The 17,867-nt window shown below is 46.1% G+C and overlaps 1 protein-coding gene across 6 annotated transcripts in view; it reads left to right on the top strand.

The window, feature by feature from the left end:
* The window catches only part of MYOF (myoferlin), a 153,764-nt gene that overhangs the window by 131,296 nt on the left and 4,601 nt on the right, over positions 1–17,867 (top strand). For 5 of the 6 annotated variants that reach the window (XM_027587430.1, XM_027587404.1, XM_027587394.1 and 2 more), the window contains 10 exons: positions 1,573–1,743; positions 2,355–2,503; positions 4,648–4,787; positions 6,950–7,038; positions 7,129–7,224; positions 10,670–10,811; positions 13,312–13,411; positions 14,537–14,727; positions 16,580–16,689; positions 17,063–17,210. In XM_027587430.1, the coding sequence (XP_027443231.1) occupies positions 1,573–1,743; positions 2,355–2,503; positions 4,648–4,787; positions 6,950–7,038; positions 7,129–7,224; positions 10,670–10,811; positions 13,312–13,411; positions 14,537–14,727; positions 16,580–16,689; positions 17,063–17,210 (1,336 nt within the window). The other variant, XR_003518662.2, reaches the window with a different exon arrangement.

Here is a 17,867-nt window from a genome sequence, read left to right as displayed (position 1 = left end):
CCAATGCAGGACTCGATCCTAGGTCCCCAGGATCATGACCTGAGCCGAAGGCAGTTGCTTAACCAATGAGCCACCCAGGCACCGAGAATGTATGTCTTCTATAGAATATTAATTGGTGTTCCAAGAAAAAAAGTATTCTTTCATCAAACTGAGACACCTGGGTTAAAAAAGATAGTAACTGTAGGACTTCTCTGAGCCTTTAGTTTGACCAGAGTCACTCCAAAAGAAGTGGTTTTCAACCATATTTGACCAAAGAATTCTTTTTCTCAAGGGACACATATTATGTCTCCCTTGGAATCCAGTTCTAAAAATGCGATTATTATGGGGCACGTGTGGATTCAGGGCTTCATGTGTGGTCATGATTCATGCGCCTTTTCTCATGTGGCTGCCTGCCTCCTGCAGGCCCCTGCCTGGCTACAGCCATCTAGAGAAGCCACTGAGATGAATCCAGGAGACATCCTGGAAGCTTTCCTCCAGGGTCCCAGTGGCACACATCCTTCTGCTCAAATGGATTAACATTCCTGGCTTTGGGGGCAGGAACCAGTCCACACACCGGAGTGCAAGGAGAAGGGGGGAGGGATGGGAGAGGCCTCTGACAGTTTTCCTTCAAATTTATTGAGCACCTACTACGGGACCCATACCTGTGTGGATGGTGCAAATATAGAACCAAACCTCACCCCTCCGGAGCTTGTGCCATTCTTGTTTATCAGCCTTTCAGAACCTATGCCACGCTGCTCACCTGCCATGGGAAGTACTCTTTTATCTTTATCTCAGATGTGTTTGCATTTTAATATGGATTCCAAAGAAAAGCATATGGCAGACCAGAGGGCCTGGGTGGAGGCACTGAGCCTTCTTGGCCCCTTGCACATCACACTTTGTTGGTGCATACCACTCACCATCCCCTGCCCTGTGCTCTTGTGGGGGAGTCAAGGATGTTCCATGGGGTAGTGGTCTCTGTCGAGGCAGAGGGAACATAGCAGGGGCACAGATAGGGGGCTGTAAATCAGGGTGGTGTGTCTTACTAATCTCCCAGCTGGGCAGAGACGCCTGGGTGCCCCAGTTAATAGGCATGTGATAATAATGTTAATAAGATTATAATGAATAACAATATTATAGCTACTGGGTTTTCAGCGATGCAGTCATGCCAAATGTTTTCTAAACACTGCTCCACCTGACCCTTAGAACAACACGGGATGGTAGGTATTCCTGTCACTATTTTACAGGTGAGAAAGCTGAACACAGGGAGAAGGGCTAAATGGCCAAGGGCCCCACAGCTAGTAAGCAGCACGGTTGGGATTCAAACATAGGTATTTAAGCCGTGCTCTTCCCATGAGCAAGCATATAACCTTGTATTGTTCTTATTACTAACATGGACTGCTTGTCAAGTGCCCCCACACACTGGCCCCCCACCTTGCTGTCCCAGTCACCACGTTCTCCTCCAGCCACCGTCACCACCACCTGGGGATTCTCTGCACAAAGCCCTGGGTTTTTTGGTTTTTGTTTTGTTTGTGGGTTTTTTTGAGAGGCCCGCATAGAATCATGGATATTCTAACCTTGCATTTGTTTATTTAGAATGTACGAACTGAGCTGCTACTTACCTCAAGAAAAAGATCTGAAAATTTCTGTATATGATTATGACACTTTTACCCGTGATGAAAAGGTGGGAGAAACAATTATTGATTTGGAAAACCGATTCCTTTCCCGGTTTGGGTCCCACTGCGGCATACCTGAGCAGTACTGTGTGTAAGTTGCTTGGGCCACAGGTGTAGATAATTCACTCCATCTGACATCAGTACGTGGGGAAGCCTTGGTTCTCTGCTTCAGTGCCTGTCTTCCCTGAGCCCCTGCTCCTTTGAGTCAGATACATACTGTTTTTAATAACAGGACTGTCTTTGGGAGAATAGGGCCATAGCATTGCCCCCACCCCCCACCCCCCGATTAATTTTGTGATGTCCATCTTTCCCTAAGTGCTGTTCGGCATCTTCCTACAATATCTTTTTTTTTTTTTTTTTAATTTTTTTATTGTTATGTTAATCACCATATATTACAATATCTAATGAGATACAGCTTGTAATTTCTAGTTTATAAGCTTTTGTGATTACAGCATGTAGGCAAACCCCTCATTTTTATGGAGGAGGAAATTGCAGGGAGGAGGGAAAGGATCCATTGGCTGAGGCCAAAGTAATTGTGGATTTTCGGTCTGAAATAGATTTCTAGACAAGAGTCAGAGGGCAGAGCACAGTCCCTGCTCCCTCATTACATGGGCACGTCTGTAAGTATATGAGTATATGCGTGGGAATCCAAGAAGGACCTGTGTGCCCACGGTAACTCTGGGTGTGGAATGTTCTTCACAGTTCTGGAGTAAACACCTGGCGAGACCAGCTGAGACCAACACAGTTGCTTCAAAATGTAGCCAGATACAAAGGCTTCCCACCACCCATCCTTTCCGAAGATGGAAGCAGAATCAGATATGGAGGGCGAGACTATAGTTTGGATGAGTTCGGTAAGTGCGTAACCAGAGACCGCAAGCTGGTTACAAAGTATAGCAACCCATCTCTACTGCTAGGTCTGCTTTGGGGGCGGGGGGGGTGGGGGGGAATGGGCAGAGCAGTGCCCTAATTATACCACAGGAGACCCCGCACACATGGCTATCTAACAAAAGCGCCATTATAGCAGAGTTCTGCGGTCTTGTCAAGTGTCAAAGTGTACACATTTTCTTGTCTGTCTGATGTTTCACTTGACCTTTTTAGGTCATAGCCATTTGCGCTTTGAACACAGAGTTCTAGTAACTACCTACTTTCTATGTAATGCATAATTAGCTCATAATTTAGCTCAAAAGTGCTCAGGTGGTAGTGCAAGAATTTCTCTCCCAGGCTTAGTCCATCGTTCTTCCAGCCCTTCTCTGAGAAGGCCCAGGGATGCGGGGGGTTGATTTGAAGAATCTTCTGAGTTCACATCTGGCCCATGTCTGAGCTTGGGATCTTGCGCTTTCTCCAGCAGTAATTTATAACACAATCTGTCCTGACACATAGCCAGCTAGCTGCACCACGACAAAGCCTGAAGGAAGCTTAATAGAGCATAAGAGCTACAGTGTTATTCAGTGTTTTGTAGGGAGGGAGGCTTCCCAGAGCGGGTGGCAGTGGGACTTGCCTTGGAGGGTGCACAGGATCTCCAGGGAGGGCTGAATACAGCCCCATGGGAGTAAAGGTGCTTTCCCGATCCTCAGCTGTTTATTCTCAACATTGCAAGAAACTATGTTTTGTCCTTCCATTTGAAGAGGACTGAGTCAATACCAGGGATGATGAGATGCTTAGGAATTGCTGATGTTGCTCTCAACATAAGAACTTGCAAAAGGGATTGGGAATTAACTGGCAAGCAACGTGGCCTTATTTAAGAGTACCCCCAAATAAACAACTCCCCCCAAACTGTCTCAGTAACAAGGCTATTGTTACCTAACAAATCACCCCACAACTTAGTGGCTGAAAAACACCCATTTTGTTTTGCTTACGGTTTTGCAAGTCAGGAATTCAGGAAGGGCTCACTGGGTAGTTCTCACCTGAGTAGCCTGTGTGGTTGACTGCTGTCCGATGTTGGAAGGGCCATGGTTATCCAAAGGCTTGACGGAGCTGGGTGTCCAGGATGGAGGTGGGGGGAGGTGTCCAGGATGGAGGCCGGGGGGGAGGTGTCCTGGATGGCCTGCACACACAGCCAGCAGTTGATGCTGGCTCTTGGCTGGGGCTAACGATCAGAACACCTCCTCAGGCCCTTCCAGAAGGGCAGTCTCTAGATACTCATGCTCCCTACATGGCAGATGGCTTCCCTTCGAGCAAGCATCCCAAAAGGACCAAGCAGAAGCTACGTGGCCTTGCCTGCCTTGTCGGAGAAGTCACACAGCATTCTTTCTCCACACTTGAGGGGTCAGCTATGTCTCCACATTCAAAGGAAGACAACAGAGACTCCACCTCTCAGTGGGAGAAGTGCCAGAGAATTTGAGGGTTGGTTTTAAAATGCCACAGTAATGCTAGCTGCTGCAACAATTAAACTTCCACATGTCACTGGCTTAAAACACTAGTTTATTTCTCTGAAATTCACAGTCGGTATTCCAACAGGCAGCAATGCATCATGGATCCAGGCCCTTCCATCATGCGGCTCTGCTCTTCTTCAACTCAGGCACCTGAAGTTGCTGTTTCTTCTGCATCCAAAAGGGAACAGCACCTAGAATATCTTTCATGAGAGGGTTTTATGTGCCAGGTCTAGAAGTGACACACACGTCACTTCTACCTGTGTTACATTCGAGCCAGACTAGGTTGTGTGGCCACACCTAACTGCAAGGGAAGCTGGGAAACAGAATCTGGCTGTGAGCCTCTGCTAGAAAAGTGAATACAGGCTGCTCTCACATACACATTCTGGTGTGTTCTGGCCCCTTTGCTACTGGCAGCCCCCAAGTCAGGTGTGAGACTGGTTGGGGCAGGGCCCATGGTCAAGAGATATTTCTATCCATGACTCCTTCACAGATCCAAGTTTGCACACTGGCCCTGCCTGCCCAGTTTGCCCTTCTGGGATGAAGGGCTACATGACCCTCCGGGCAATCTGGCTGAACAGTTTGCAGATGCCCATCACCTGTTTCAATGCCATTTTCCATTCCAGAAGCCAACAAAATCCTGCACCAGCACCTCGGGGCCCCTGATGAGCGTCTTGCCCTTCACATCCTCAGGACGCAGGGACTGGTCCCTGAGCACGTGGAAACCAGGACTTTGCACAGCACCTTCCAGCCCAACATTTCTCAGGTAAAAGAGCTCTCCCTGTGAAGACCCATCATCCACATCCCAAACACAGTGGCAGGAGCTGACCCAGATTTGCCTCTTTTCTCTCTTTTGGACACTTTTAGATACACAAGAAATAGAAAAGCAACTCAGATTAGCTTTATCCCAAAGGGGAATTTATTGTTAAGCATTTCCCGGTAACTCACTAAATCCAGACAGGAGGGGTGACTATGGCTCAGAACAACCTTGGGCCAGGATCTCTCCCCGTTTCTTGTCTGTTTCTCTCTCAATCTCTGTTAGTCTGCGCTTTTCCTGTGATCACCTTTCTATGTGCCAGGATATTGTAGAGCATTTCTAAGGTTTTTATGTTATAATGTAGCTCCATCTACTTCCAAACAGGGAAAGGGCTGGTTGCCCCAGCTTGGCCCAACTGTCCACCGCTGGTGGGCGGGGTCTGGGGAAGCACTGTGCTCGGCCCGCCTTGGGTGAGGTGGTATGTCTTGAGACCAAAGAGCCAGGGAGGAAGCTGAGCCATTGTGCACCAGGTGGCTCATCACGGGGACCACGTGGGTAGTGATGCAGGAGGGTCAGTCCCCAGGAGCTGGGGAGCAGTTTCCTGAAAAGCAAGGAGAGACATGGCAAATGACAGAATAATCCGCGTGGAAGCTTGTTACAGGGAAGACTCTTGGGCCGTGCCTGCAGAGATTCAGATTCAGTAGGTCTGAGATGGGGGTAGGGAGGCGGAATCTGAGTTTTAACAAGTGCCTGGAGGGGTTCTAATGGAGGTGGCTAGGAAATCACACTTAAAGAAATAGTAATCTAATGGATGCAAATATTGTTGACAATGACCACACAGCAGTGGACAAGCTTATCTCTAAAAAGTATCTCTAAAAAGTGGCCGCAAGTAGCGTGGGCTTACTAGTTTATTTTGTCACTCATTTCTTGCTTTTATTCTGTTTCATGTTTTCGTTTCGTCCCTTTCTTATTTACTCCTTCCCCCCAAAGAGCCCTCCTCTCTCCCTTCCCACCCCTCAATTGAATAAAGTCTCAAGAAATTACAAAATGAGGAAGAGTTCTACGAATCCACACCCCCCTCGATGTGCCCCATGCCGCCCATCACTTCTACCTCCTGGACTGGACCGACTGTGGCTGGGTCATGCCTCATGTTCTGCATCATGCTTGATACCCTACCTTGAGCCCTAGAGATTACTTAGAGGAGAGTCAGGACCAGAGGAAAACTTACCCCTTTTCAAGAGTCCCAGTTAACTCATTTTGATCACCGTGCAGAAGAAGCCAATCTAGTTTCCTTGGTAACCTTCTTAAAGACCAGTCTGAAGGTATAGTCTAAAAAACATCCAAAAACAGTTTGGGGAATTTAAGTTGGTTCATATGGCTGATGTGGTTTGTTAATGGCATTCCTAGCTTGTCTGGAAGAACATTCTAGTCAGATAGACGGCCCCGGTCTGTGGCAGTGGGAGACCTGACAGGACCTCCCCAAGATGGCACCACAAGTGTTATTTGGGCTTTCACCTTGCCTCTTCCTGCAAGCCTCCTCCCAGGTGGTGGACACCAGCCAGCTGATGTCAGGGAGTCCTTAACTTTGGGGAACAGTACTGTTCTTGCTGTTGCTTGGGGTCTCTCCTTTGAAAGTGCCATGTTGTAAGTCTTTCTTTTATCAATTAAATACCATTTTACATTATTTTGATTTTTTTATCTGGAGGTAAGTGGAGAAACTCTTGGGTGTCACAAAATCAGGACTGAGAACAAGTAGGCAATGTGATGAACAGAGTTCTAAGTGAAGGATCCAACTTTCAAGTCATTTGTAAGAGGGTACATGAGCGTGTGTGTGTGCGTGTGTGTGCGTGTGTGTGTGTGTGTGTCGGGGGTTGGGTTAGCGATGGGAAGCCCTTCTTTTATTAGCCAGGGGACGCTCAGACTATGACAAATGTGGGCATATGTAGCCATTGGAGACTCCTGGTGAGAGTGGGAAGTGGGTGGCCTATATGACAGTGAAGACAGATGATTTATCTCGGTTTGCTCCTCTGCTCTACTTTTTTACTTTCCATATGGACTAGTAGATGGGCAGGCCTGAAGAAACAGTTACACCTAGAAAATATGAAAGAAAGTTACAGTCTCTGCCACTTATAATACAACTTAATTTCTTTTTTCATTTTTGAACGATTTAGGGGAAACTTCAGATGTGGGTAGATGTTTTCCCTAAGAGTTTGGGGCCACCAGGCCCTCCTTTCAACATCACCCCCAGGAAAGCCAAAAAGTAAGTAGTCTTGAGACTCCATTGTGTCGGACTGGGGTCTTGGCGCAGGAGCAGAGGAAAAAGCCCACCTTCAAAATGTGCTCCTTTCAGATACCACCTGCGTGTGATCATCTGGAACACCAAGGACGTTCTCTTGGATGAGAAGAGCATCACAGGAGAGGAAATGAGTGACATCTATGTCAAAGGGTAAGGTTAGCATGCTCGTTGGCCTTTGACACACAAGGAATGAACGGACTCTCTCCTTTGTGAGTTACCATCATTCAAGGTGTCCTCTCTAGGATCCTTGGTCAGGTGAAGCTGTTTCGTTCCCATTCGTGCAGTCCGCTCAGGAAGCTCCAGCGAGACACAGGGAGAGAGAACAGAAAGAGAAGAGAAATCTGTATGGATCTTGTTTATAAGCAGAGGTAGCGAATGACTATTAGCACCGATAAATATGTCTACATTTCTCTTTTAAAATGGGTTCAGCTTATTAGCAGCCTTGCTATTTCTTTTAGTCATGCAGTTCATTTTAATCCTTTTTGATACCTTGAGTAACTAGCCCTAGAAACACAACAAGGAAGGCTTTTTAAATTTCAGTTTCTGTATATTTTACTACCAGCAGCTAATGTCCATGGAAAAGACAAAACATTAGCATATTTCCAAAAAAATCTTTGATTCCACCAACATTATGGAACGCCTGCATCCAACATACGAAGTGTCATACCGTTAATCATCCTGTTACTTGTATCATTCAATTCCAAATAATCCATGTTGGTGTTAGTTTCATGTTATAGCCCGATGAGAGAGGTTGAGTACAGAATGGCATAGTGATTAAAGTGCCAGACTCTGGAGCCAAACTACCTGGGTTGAAATCCTGGTATTTTCTCTCCCAGCTGGGCAAATTAGTGAGCTCGCGGTCTCCCATCTGCAAAATGCAGATAAAGATAGTACCTGCTGCTCTGGGATATTCAGAATATTGAGTTACTCAAAGCACTTAGGACAGTGCCTGGCAGATAGTAAACACTATGCGTTATTAGAGCTGTCCAGAGAGACAGAACTAGTGTGTGTGTGTGTGTGTGTGTGTGTGTGTGTGTGTGTAGAGGGAGGGGGGAAAGGGGGAGAGGGAGAGAGAGGAGTCTGTTATAAGGAATTGGCGCACATAATTCTGGAGGCAGAGAAGTCCCGTGGTCCTGCATGTGGAAGCTAGAGGCTCAGGAAAGCCGGTGGTGTAGTGAAAGCTGACTCCTCCTTCCTCTGCTTTTTGTTCTATTCAGGCCTTCAACAGATTGCATTAAGGCCCACCCACACTGGGGAGGGCAATCCACTTCACTGACTCTACCAGTTCAGGTTCTAATCTCATCCAGAAGCACCCTCACAGACACACCCAGAATAATGTATTATCCGGGCACCCTGTGGCCAGTCATGCTAACAGAGAATGAACTAGTGTTAGCTAGTAGGATTACTAGTCCACATAGACCAAGTTTGGTTCTTTGATATGTAAAAGACAAGACTTGTTGAAATTTAATATATTCATAAAGTGATAACAAAGTTTCCCTTATGATCCCAAGTGGCCTTCAATCAAAACTTTGTTGAAGACATAATTACTATCATTTGGGTTCACTGTAAACAGGGAATGTTTCATCAAGTTCTTCATTATTCTTTCTCATTTCAGGATCTTATTACCATTCCCCAAGGAAAACTAATCCTAGCTAATTATATATATATATATACATATATATATGCAAATTTATTTGACTGTCATAAGCATTTTTTTTTCAGATCAGAGAAACAAGCGCAAGGAATACTGGACTGAGAGAAAACTCTAATCAAAGAATAAAAGCACAACCTAAAGTACCATGTCCTATTTGGAATTAAAATCTAAATACTATACGTGAAAAGCTGAGTTATGCATAAATAGTATGCCCAGCACCACCGCATGCTGACACAGTGTACTACTAACCCTAACACACATAGTGTTTCCTGTCTGCCACAGGACAAAGTACAGCTAGGACACTTCCCGTGCCGGATGCATACGAAGTTATACGTATGTGTACACAAATACAGAGTCGTCTAACTTGTTTTAAAATAAAAATGAAAAGATTCATATTTAGAATTCAGTATGAAAAGATGCAAGAAAAAAACGTGAAGAGCTTCAAAGAGTGAGTGGTCTGAGGAAGGAGGGTGATGGCACTTTGGGGATCTTGTCAGGAGGTGAAGTCACCAAGGTCCTAGCCACAGAGTGTGAACTCTCTTCTGCGAGTTAATTTAAAAGCTTAAAAGTGAATAAAGATGAACCTTTCAACTAATCTAGCTAGTCAGTTAATTAGCAAAAAGGACAACTATTGTAGTTGATTGATATTAATACCACTACTAATAACGGGATCTAACATTAGCATGTGACTTTCCAGTAGTCTCCATGGTCCCTTGAGGCAGGAGAACAGGCCTGGACTTGGGAGTCAGACAACTTCTTCATTAATACTTAATTCTGTCCGTTACTGGCTGTGTGACCTTGACCTTGGGGAAGTTAGTTATTCTGTCTGGACCTCAGTTTCCTCATCTGTAAAATGGGAAGAATAAAACAAGGCATGCTGAGTACGGCAGACTATCAGTAACACAATTAAGGATTTCGCCCTTTCCATTCTGGTCCTTCTAAGCCACCATCTTCCATTCTGTCCTCATGTTGACCATGGGAAGGGAGCACGTATTGTTAACCTCATTTACAGATGGGAGAGGAAGCCCAGAATGGTAAGTGGCAGAGTGAGTTCATAGCCAGGCCTGCCTCCTATCTGGGGGGTCCAGGTATGTCTTTTTTTTTTTTTAAAACTCCACGGTCGATTGCAATGGGATTCTCCTGGGCCATCAGTGTGGAGAACCATGCCCTCTGCCGCTCTATCAGTCTAAAATCCAGAGTTCTCCTAATCCCTAAACAGGCCCCTTCCCAATAGCAGGCAGATGTGACATCAGCTTCTTCCCCCAACGTTCATTCATTCCTTCAATAGGCCTACTACCTGCCAGGCACAAGCCACAGGAAACTTTCCAAATGTCAAAAGTTAAGATCTTAAATTGTTTATGGACATGAACTTTCGTTGATATGCACATGGAAATAACAGCTTACATCTCCCTTGCTAGTCTCATTAATGCGATCATAGTGAATTTAATAATAAAAAAAAAAGGAAGCCCTAAGATGACTTGAGTCATGCCTGTTTTGTTTGCTTAAGTAAAATATGGAAGAGGAAATGCTAAAATTTTGAACTAACTCATATTCATTAAGCCTATCAGCAGTGATGACAGACACTGATGAGTTATAGTTAGGAAGACTAGCATCATAGCCAGCAAGCTTCAGCGTTCCCAAAATAGAAGATAAGTTGTTGATATTTTCCAGAAAATGTCACCTTATCCCTGCTAACTGAAGTCTAAAGGGTTTCCTGCTTTGGTTTTAGAGGAATTATATTTTATTTGGCTATAACCAGTGTTGGATGCAACAGAGCACCTCCCCTTCATAAATCACCCCCAGCTCTGTAGATAACTGGAACCTGCCCAAGAAAAGTGCATTAATTCTCCTGCCCTTCACTCCCCTAATCACTGCACAATTTTGCGGCTAGATTACTTGTCAATCACATGAAGCTAAAGTCTGTTTGCTTCTGCTTTTCAGCTGGATTCCTGGCAATGAAGAAAACAAACAGAAAACAGATGTCCATTACAGGTCCTTGGATGGTGAAGGGAATTTTAACTGGAGATTTGTTTTTCCATTTGACTACCTCCCAGCTGAACAACTCTGTATCGTTGCTAAAAAAGTGAGTTCTGATCTATGCCCATGGGAAGTGGGTGTGCTGGGTCTGCTTCAACAGATAAAGGGAATGTAGGAGCTGCTCAGCGCCTCCGAGGTCATGAGTCTGGCTCCCTCTTGATGCAGGTGGGGAATCTGAGACCCACAGATGTGCAGATACTTGCCTAGGGCCACAAAGCTAAGACAGCTCTTTGTGCAATTCGGAAGGACCAGAAACACAATTGTCCTTCCCTAACATGTGGGCAGCGGGGTATAGGACCCAGTAAAGGGTAAACCTGAGGATCTTGTGTTCATATATGCAACCACCCAAGTATGTTTTTATGTCACAGGGAGACTGATTTCTTCCCATGATAAGCAGAACTGTTTGACTCATTAACCAAACAGAGGCAAGATACTAAAGTAGGTTAAATTTCCCTTTTACCTTCTTTATTAAACCTCAGCATCTGCTTTACCTCCTTCAGAAGCACTTCCATCAAGGTTCAAGGCCCTCATGGTCTTAATTAGTAAGACTCTAGTTAATTACAGAACTCAACTCAAATTGGCTTATACCAAAAAAGTGATTTGTTAGTTCACATTACTAAAAAGTCCAGGTTTGGCTGGCTTAGGAACGCTGGATCCCAGGTTGAACTGATGTCTTCAGAGATTGCTCTCACTTTCTCCACCCCTCTCTCTATCCTCTCCCAGGGACCTCATTCCCTGGTGAGGCAAAATGGCTGCCCACAGCCCCAGCCCACCTCCTGGCCTCCCAGCAATCTCAGCAGAAAGAGAACTAACCCTGGATGGTGCCAACCAGAGTCCTGGAATTGGGCCTCGGTGTCTCTGCGTGTTTGGGGTCACGTTGCCATCCCTGAACCAACCAATGTGGCCTGGGATGCAGTGCTCAGACTGGCCCAGTTCTGGAGTTAGGAACAGAGTCAGTTCTTCCCAAACTGCATGGACTGGAGGAGAGTCCCCAAGGAAAATCTGGATGCTTTTTCCCCAAAAAGGGGGCCTGAAATCTGGGCAGGCAATAATGAGAGTGTCTTTTATAGATCCCCTGTCCCATTCCTACTCCCCACATTCTATAAACTTTTTCCAGCTCTGCCTGTTCACCTCCTCTCGCAACACCTGATCAAAATGCACCTGCCTCATGTCCCACCTAGCCAGACCCTACCCTCTGCTGGCCCTACTCAGTGCTGCTGATGTAAGGAGCAATTTTCTGTGCCAAGTGAGATAAATGCCTTCAAAGGGCACTTTCTAGAGACACAGGCTCAACCTGATGTCAAATCATGCACACTTCCAGATGGTGAGGCAGACCAGTGAGAAGGTGAGGGATTTAGAATCAGGTAAGCCTTTCCTACCTACCCACATCTAGTGTTGGACCTTTCAGTGCCCTGCGTGCCACCTGGAGCGTGACCCTACACAGGACAGTCAGTGAGGCCAGCCAACAGCAGAATGCACTTCCTAGCCCCTCAGAGCCAGGGCCCCTGAGCCCTGCTAAGGGCAACATTTCTGGAATGTCATCTGAAAAACAAGAAACAGGGGCGCCTGGGTGGCTCAGTCAGTTAAGAGTCTTGACTCTTGATTTTGGCTCAGGTCATGATCTCAGGGTTGTGAGATCGAGCCCCAAGTCGGTTGCCTGGGCACGGAAACTGCTTAGGATTCTCTCTCTCCCTCTCCCCGCCTCCAAGAAAACAAGAAAAAGAAAAAGGGAAAGAAAAACAAGAAACAACCCAACCATATTTCTTTGAATTCATGAAACACTGGGGGAATCCCATTCTGGGGCCTGAGGCATGTAGGTGTAATTAGGCTGTGGAGGTGTTATTATGTTTGGCTAATATTGTTCGGGCAGAGGCAGAGACCAGAGGTGAGAACTTGGAGGACCCTTACCCAGTCCTCCCTCCACCTAACTTTAGAGTGAGGAATCTGGGTTGACCAAAGCATGTAAAACACAGCAATATTTTTAAAAGCCAAAAATGTCAGGACATTTTAAATCTGTGCTGATAAAACATGAAAGCTGAACCCCAGTCTCCTCACCCCCATGTGAGAAAAGTGTGCTCAGACATCCATGTTGCGGGGGTAGAAGGTCACTGAGCAAATGTGACACCCCAGCAGGTGTTGGTGTGGGCCGGCCTAGAACAGCCTGGCTTTGGGAGGTTAATCTGAGCTGGCCATAGTGGTCTGGGGTGGGGGAGGGGGCAGATATAATCACTCCCCAAACCCCAGGAGTGGAAGCAGGGAGTCACACCGATAGGAACATGGCAGGCGGGAAACCTTCTGTTTGGGAATTGCCTGGGACAACCTTTTTGTCACCTAGCTGGTGGCCCCGAGATTTCCCAGGGAGCCTGGCTACCCTCCGTACCATGGGGTGGGGGACTGGGGGCAAGGGGGAGAGGGTATTAGAGGTGGGTCGCCGAGGAGAACAAAGACCCCGTGCCCTGATGCTGGGGTTTCAACGGACCCGAGGGGAAGGTTTCAGCGTCCAGTAGTCCATGTCATTTGGTTTTTCTGTTTCTCTTGTCTTTTAGGAGCATTTCTGGAGTATTGACCAAACTGAATTTCGGGTCCCACCCAGACTCATCATTCAGATATGGGATAATGACAAGTTTTCTCTGGATGACTATTTGGGTAGGGCTTACATTTGGATACTTTTCTCTAAGAAATTTTACTTTGAATTAGTGAAATCAGTTAAAACCTGGAATCCATGATTTAAATCTCCAGTACTGTGAATAATCCACTGCCTGGATGTCCTCTGGGCAGTGTGGCCTGCCTGCTTGCTGTCTCAAGCCCTCTGAAAATTTCGCACAGTGAACATCACCCTTTTCTGCAGGCCCCACCCACCTTCAAGGGCCCCCAAGGAGGCTCTTGCACCAGCTTTTCTCTTGCCATGAACACTCTCGTTTTCACAAGGGAATGCCTCAGCCCTGCCTCCACATCCAGACTACCCACTTTGCCTCCTCAGCACACTGGAATTGGCTCCCTCCTCCTCTGAGCTGCTCTCAATCCCTTAATGTCACCAGCCCTTGTTCTTTCCCCGGGTCCATCCTCCTCTGTGGTTAAAGGCACCTGTTAAACACCCCCCACCTTGGGCCCTTCCCTTTCTTGGTACACATGCCCCATCACCACCACAATAACATAATACTCTTCTGAATTCCCCTCTCCCAGGCCCTGGGTCTGCCTCATTGGGCTGCTCTGTTTTTCCCTCCCACTCCTTATATACCGACCTTTGCCTTCCCTGGGGTTCTTTGGCTCTTCCCCAAACCCCCTCATCAATTTACCACCCCCCTCATCAGTTGAAGGTAAAAAGCTTCAATGTTCACCTTTCAGCAAGATATGACTCCTAAACAACAAGCACACGTAGTCTGCGCGCTCACAGTGCCTCTGTTCAGGGTAGCTTGAGACCGCTATAAGCACATTCCAAATCTGCGTTTAGTGGACATCTGCGTATAGTGCACAAACATCTATAGATGTTTAATTCTTTTGAGCTTGTAGAAGAGCTCTGTTTATGTTTGTATCTTTGAGAAATAAACCGTGTCACCCTCTGTGAGACACAGAGCAGTGGAGAGACATTTCTTCTACCACTTTCCATCCTATCTGGAAGGAATTTTAAATGTCTACCAGGATCCCGTTCTCTAACTTACCCATCACCTGCTCAAAATCACTGTCTGCCTCTCCTCTGACAAGAACATTCTGTTCACTTGTGAACAGCTGATCCATTGAAGCTTATTTGGGTCTAATTGTTTCCTTGGCCAGGTTTCCTGGAACTTGACTTGCATCGCACCATCATTCCAGCAAAATCATCAGAGAAATGCAATTTGGACATGATTCCAGACCTCAAAGCCATGAACCCCCTTAAAGCAAAAACTGCCTCACTGTTTGAGCAGAAGTCCATGAAAGGCTGGTGGCCGTGCTATGCGGATAAAGATGGCTCCCGCGTGATGGCTGTATGACTATTTCCCAGTTCGGGGTCATTCATTCCTTTTGTCATTTAGGCTCTGCCCTCTCTCAATTGATGCCAGATAAGATAAGGAAGTGTTAAAGTGGTGAGACCTTAAGTTACAGGAATGGTTTGTACTGGGATCACAAGAGAAGGTGGCAGATGCCGTGAGCATCTGTTTGGGGTTGTGTGGAAGGTGGAGGGACTGGAATGGTAGAAAAGCTGGGACTCTGAGTGGCTAACACTCTTGCCTGAGGACCCTCCTCCACCGGGAAGACTAAGTTATCCTGAGCTTTCAGTATAGTTCAATACAGAAAAAGGAACTTCAAATTCAAACTCTTCTTGTTTAAAAAAAATAAATTTAAAAAGGTGGAGGAAGCAGGGAGCCCTGACAGCCACTGGACACAAAGGCCGAAACTTATAAGCAAGTCTGGAGAACTCCCAAATAGACTGTGACAGAGAAGCAGAAGTCCAGGTTGCCATGCAATGTCACAGAAGTCTACCTCATTCATCATGTAGTATTGCTATTAATAACAGCTAACATCCTAGATCATTGACTAGGAGATAGGCAACATGCTAAGTGCCTCGTGTTTTTTTAAAACAATTTTGAGGTATAATTTACACAAAATAAACCGCACCTATTTATGGTGCACAATTGCATGAGCTTTGACTGATATAGACACTCCTGAGACCACCACCAGAATCAAGATCCAGAACATTCCCACTGCTCCAGAAGTTTCCTTGTGCCCTTTGCAGTCTACTATTCCCTCCACTCCTGGCCCAGGAAACCACTTATCTGTTGTCTACCACTAAAGAGTAGTTTACAAATAATTTCACTTAGTTCTACTGACAATTCCAGAGAGTAGACATTATCTCCATTTTGTAGATTCAGGAAACAAGCTGGGATATAACATTATATGTTAATTATGCTTCACTTAAATTTTTTTTAAATTTTATTTAAAAAATACTACTACTGAACTAGGTAAAACAAAAAACAACCCCCAAAATAGACTGGGAGAGATGTAGCAACTTGCCATAGTCAGACCCCTCATTTCGTCTGACTCGTCAGTATAGGAGTCATCTGGCTCCACCACGGAGCCAGTTGTCAGGGCTGGGGTCCTCAGACTGTTAGTGACCTAGTGGGCATTCCAGGGTCCTAGAAAGCCCATGACAAGCCTGGCCATAAAAGTGGACAACTTTCTAGACCTCTTTTGGCCTCAGCATCCTCAAGTGCACAGGAGGGTCATCACAGTACCTGCTTTATAGGGTTGCTGTGAGCATCACACAGGATTATCCACGTAGAAGCCTTAAACGGTGTCCAGAGCATCACTTAGGAACCTGTATGAACACAGACGTAGCATTCATTTGTTCGTTCATTCGTACATTCAGCTAGTGTATACTGAATACCCATGGAGTGCCCTCCCTGCCTCGTACAGTGGGGCGAGCACGGTTAAACAGGAAGCATGGAGGCTCCCTTGGAGCCCATAGTTAATGCTCAGTAAGTGTTCCATATTGTTATTAGCAGTATTTAGGTTAATCTGGTCCAAATAAAGTTACAAAGGACAGTGTGTGAGAAGGCAAGGAGATGGATATGAGAAAGTCAGAGGATGGGGCACAGAGAATGAAAAGCAGGGAGCAGGGGGAGGGAAAGCTGTTTGTCGTCTCAGTTTCCCACAATGGGTCAGTTCAGAAACACATGGAAGAGGAAATGCGATGAAATCTCTTGAGGAAAATTTAAGGCAATCTAAGGATTGTTTTACAAGAATAAAAATCATTGCTCAGGGACTACTCCTTGGGTTGAAATGAAAATATTTGTGAAACGTGATGTCATGTGTTTAACCTGTTCTGCTTTACTGAAGGGGAAAGTGGAGATGACATTGGAAATCCTCAATGAGAACGAGGCGGACGAGAGGCCAGCCGGGAAGGGACGAGATGAACCCAACATGAACCCCAAGCTGGACCCACCGAAGTGAGAGGCCCTCTTTGTTCTCCACGATGTCTGATCCCCAAACACCTGCAGTCTGAAAGCCCCCCTTCCAATACGCTTAGTGGAATGGATTCAGTGTTGTCTTAATTTTGCACTTAATAGGGGTGGAGGATGGAGAGCTTGGTGATCCAGCTTCATTTTAACCTTTCTCCTTTCCCAAAGTCCAGAGTGTCCTCAGTACCGTAGGGGGCCATAAAATGTTAAAGACTCTTTCTCAGCCAACTAAGGGGAATAATATCTTTCCTTGACTTTAACAATGTTATTAACTGTACTTTAAACTGTATTAGGTTCTGAGGTGAAGTATGTGTCCTACCCAAGTTGGGTAGGTAAAACCATTTCTTTGCAATTTTTGCAGCCGGCCAGAAACCTCCTTCCTGTGGTTCACCAACCCGTGTAAGACCATGAAGTTCATCGTGTGGCGCCGATTTAAGTGGGCCATCATCGGTCTGCTAATCCTGCTGGCCCTGCTGCTCTTCACGGCCGTGCTCCTGTACTCCTTGCCGGTATGAGTCCTTGGCCTCGTGTCTTGGCTTTTTGTGTGGGATTTATGGTCAGTCACCCAACTTGGTTCTTGCCTCGACCTATTTAGCAGTTGTGGTGTTGCAACCCTTCAGCCTGTGGGAAATTTAAAGTGATGTGTATTGTGATGAGAACGACATTCTTGGGGTGTCACAAATTACAGGCAGAACTTCCTGGTTTGAAAAAAATTGGGGTTTCAGGAATTCTGGGAGAAACCCCTCAGACCCTTAGCAATGTGGGTCAGGATAGGAGCCAGCGTATCTGACTGATCTTCCTACCTTCACACTTTCTTGTCCCAAACCATCCTGCAAGCTAACTCCTTATGCTAGCATCCACAGATCCCCAAATCTGGGCTCAGTATAGGTCCACATTAACCCTGAACTTCACCCAAACTAGCTAGTGCCCCCAGCTCCCCCGCAGGTATTGCCCTTACCTGCCAGGATGCCTTTGCCAATGCTTTTCCCTTGCCCATGTTGTGTCTATTAAAACTTTACTTGTTCTTTAAGGCCTGCATCACATAACCTCTCCCTTAAATTTTCCTCAGTCACCTTAGTCATAAATGGGAGTCCAGATGGGAGGTTGGCCTGTGTGCCTAGAAGTTGTACCTTCATTCTTTCATTCAAGGGATTTATTGAGCATCT

Source organism: Zalophus californianus, chromosome 15 (genome assembly GCF_009762305.2).
Source record: "Zalophus californianus isolate mZalCal1 chromosome 15, mZalCal1.pri.v2, whole genome shotgun sequence".
Classification (NCBI taxonomy): Eukaryota; Metazoa; Chordata; class Mammalia; order Carnivora; family Otariidae; genus Zalophus; species Zalophus californianus.
The sequence above is the reverse complement of the archived record's forward strand: the minus strand, read 5'-3'. Positions and strand labels throughout refer to the sequence as shown.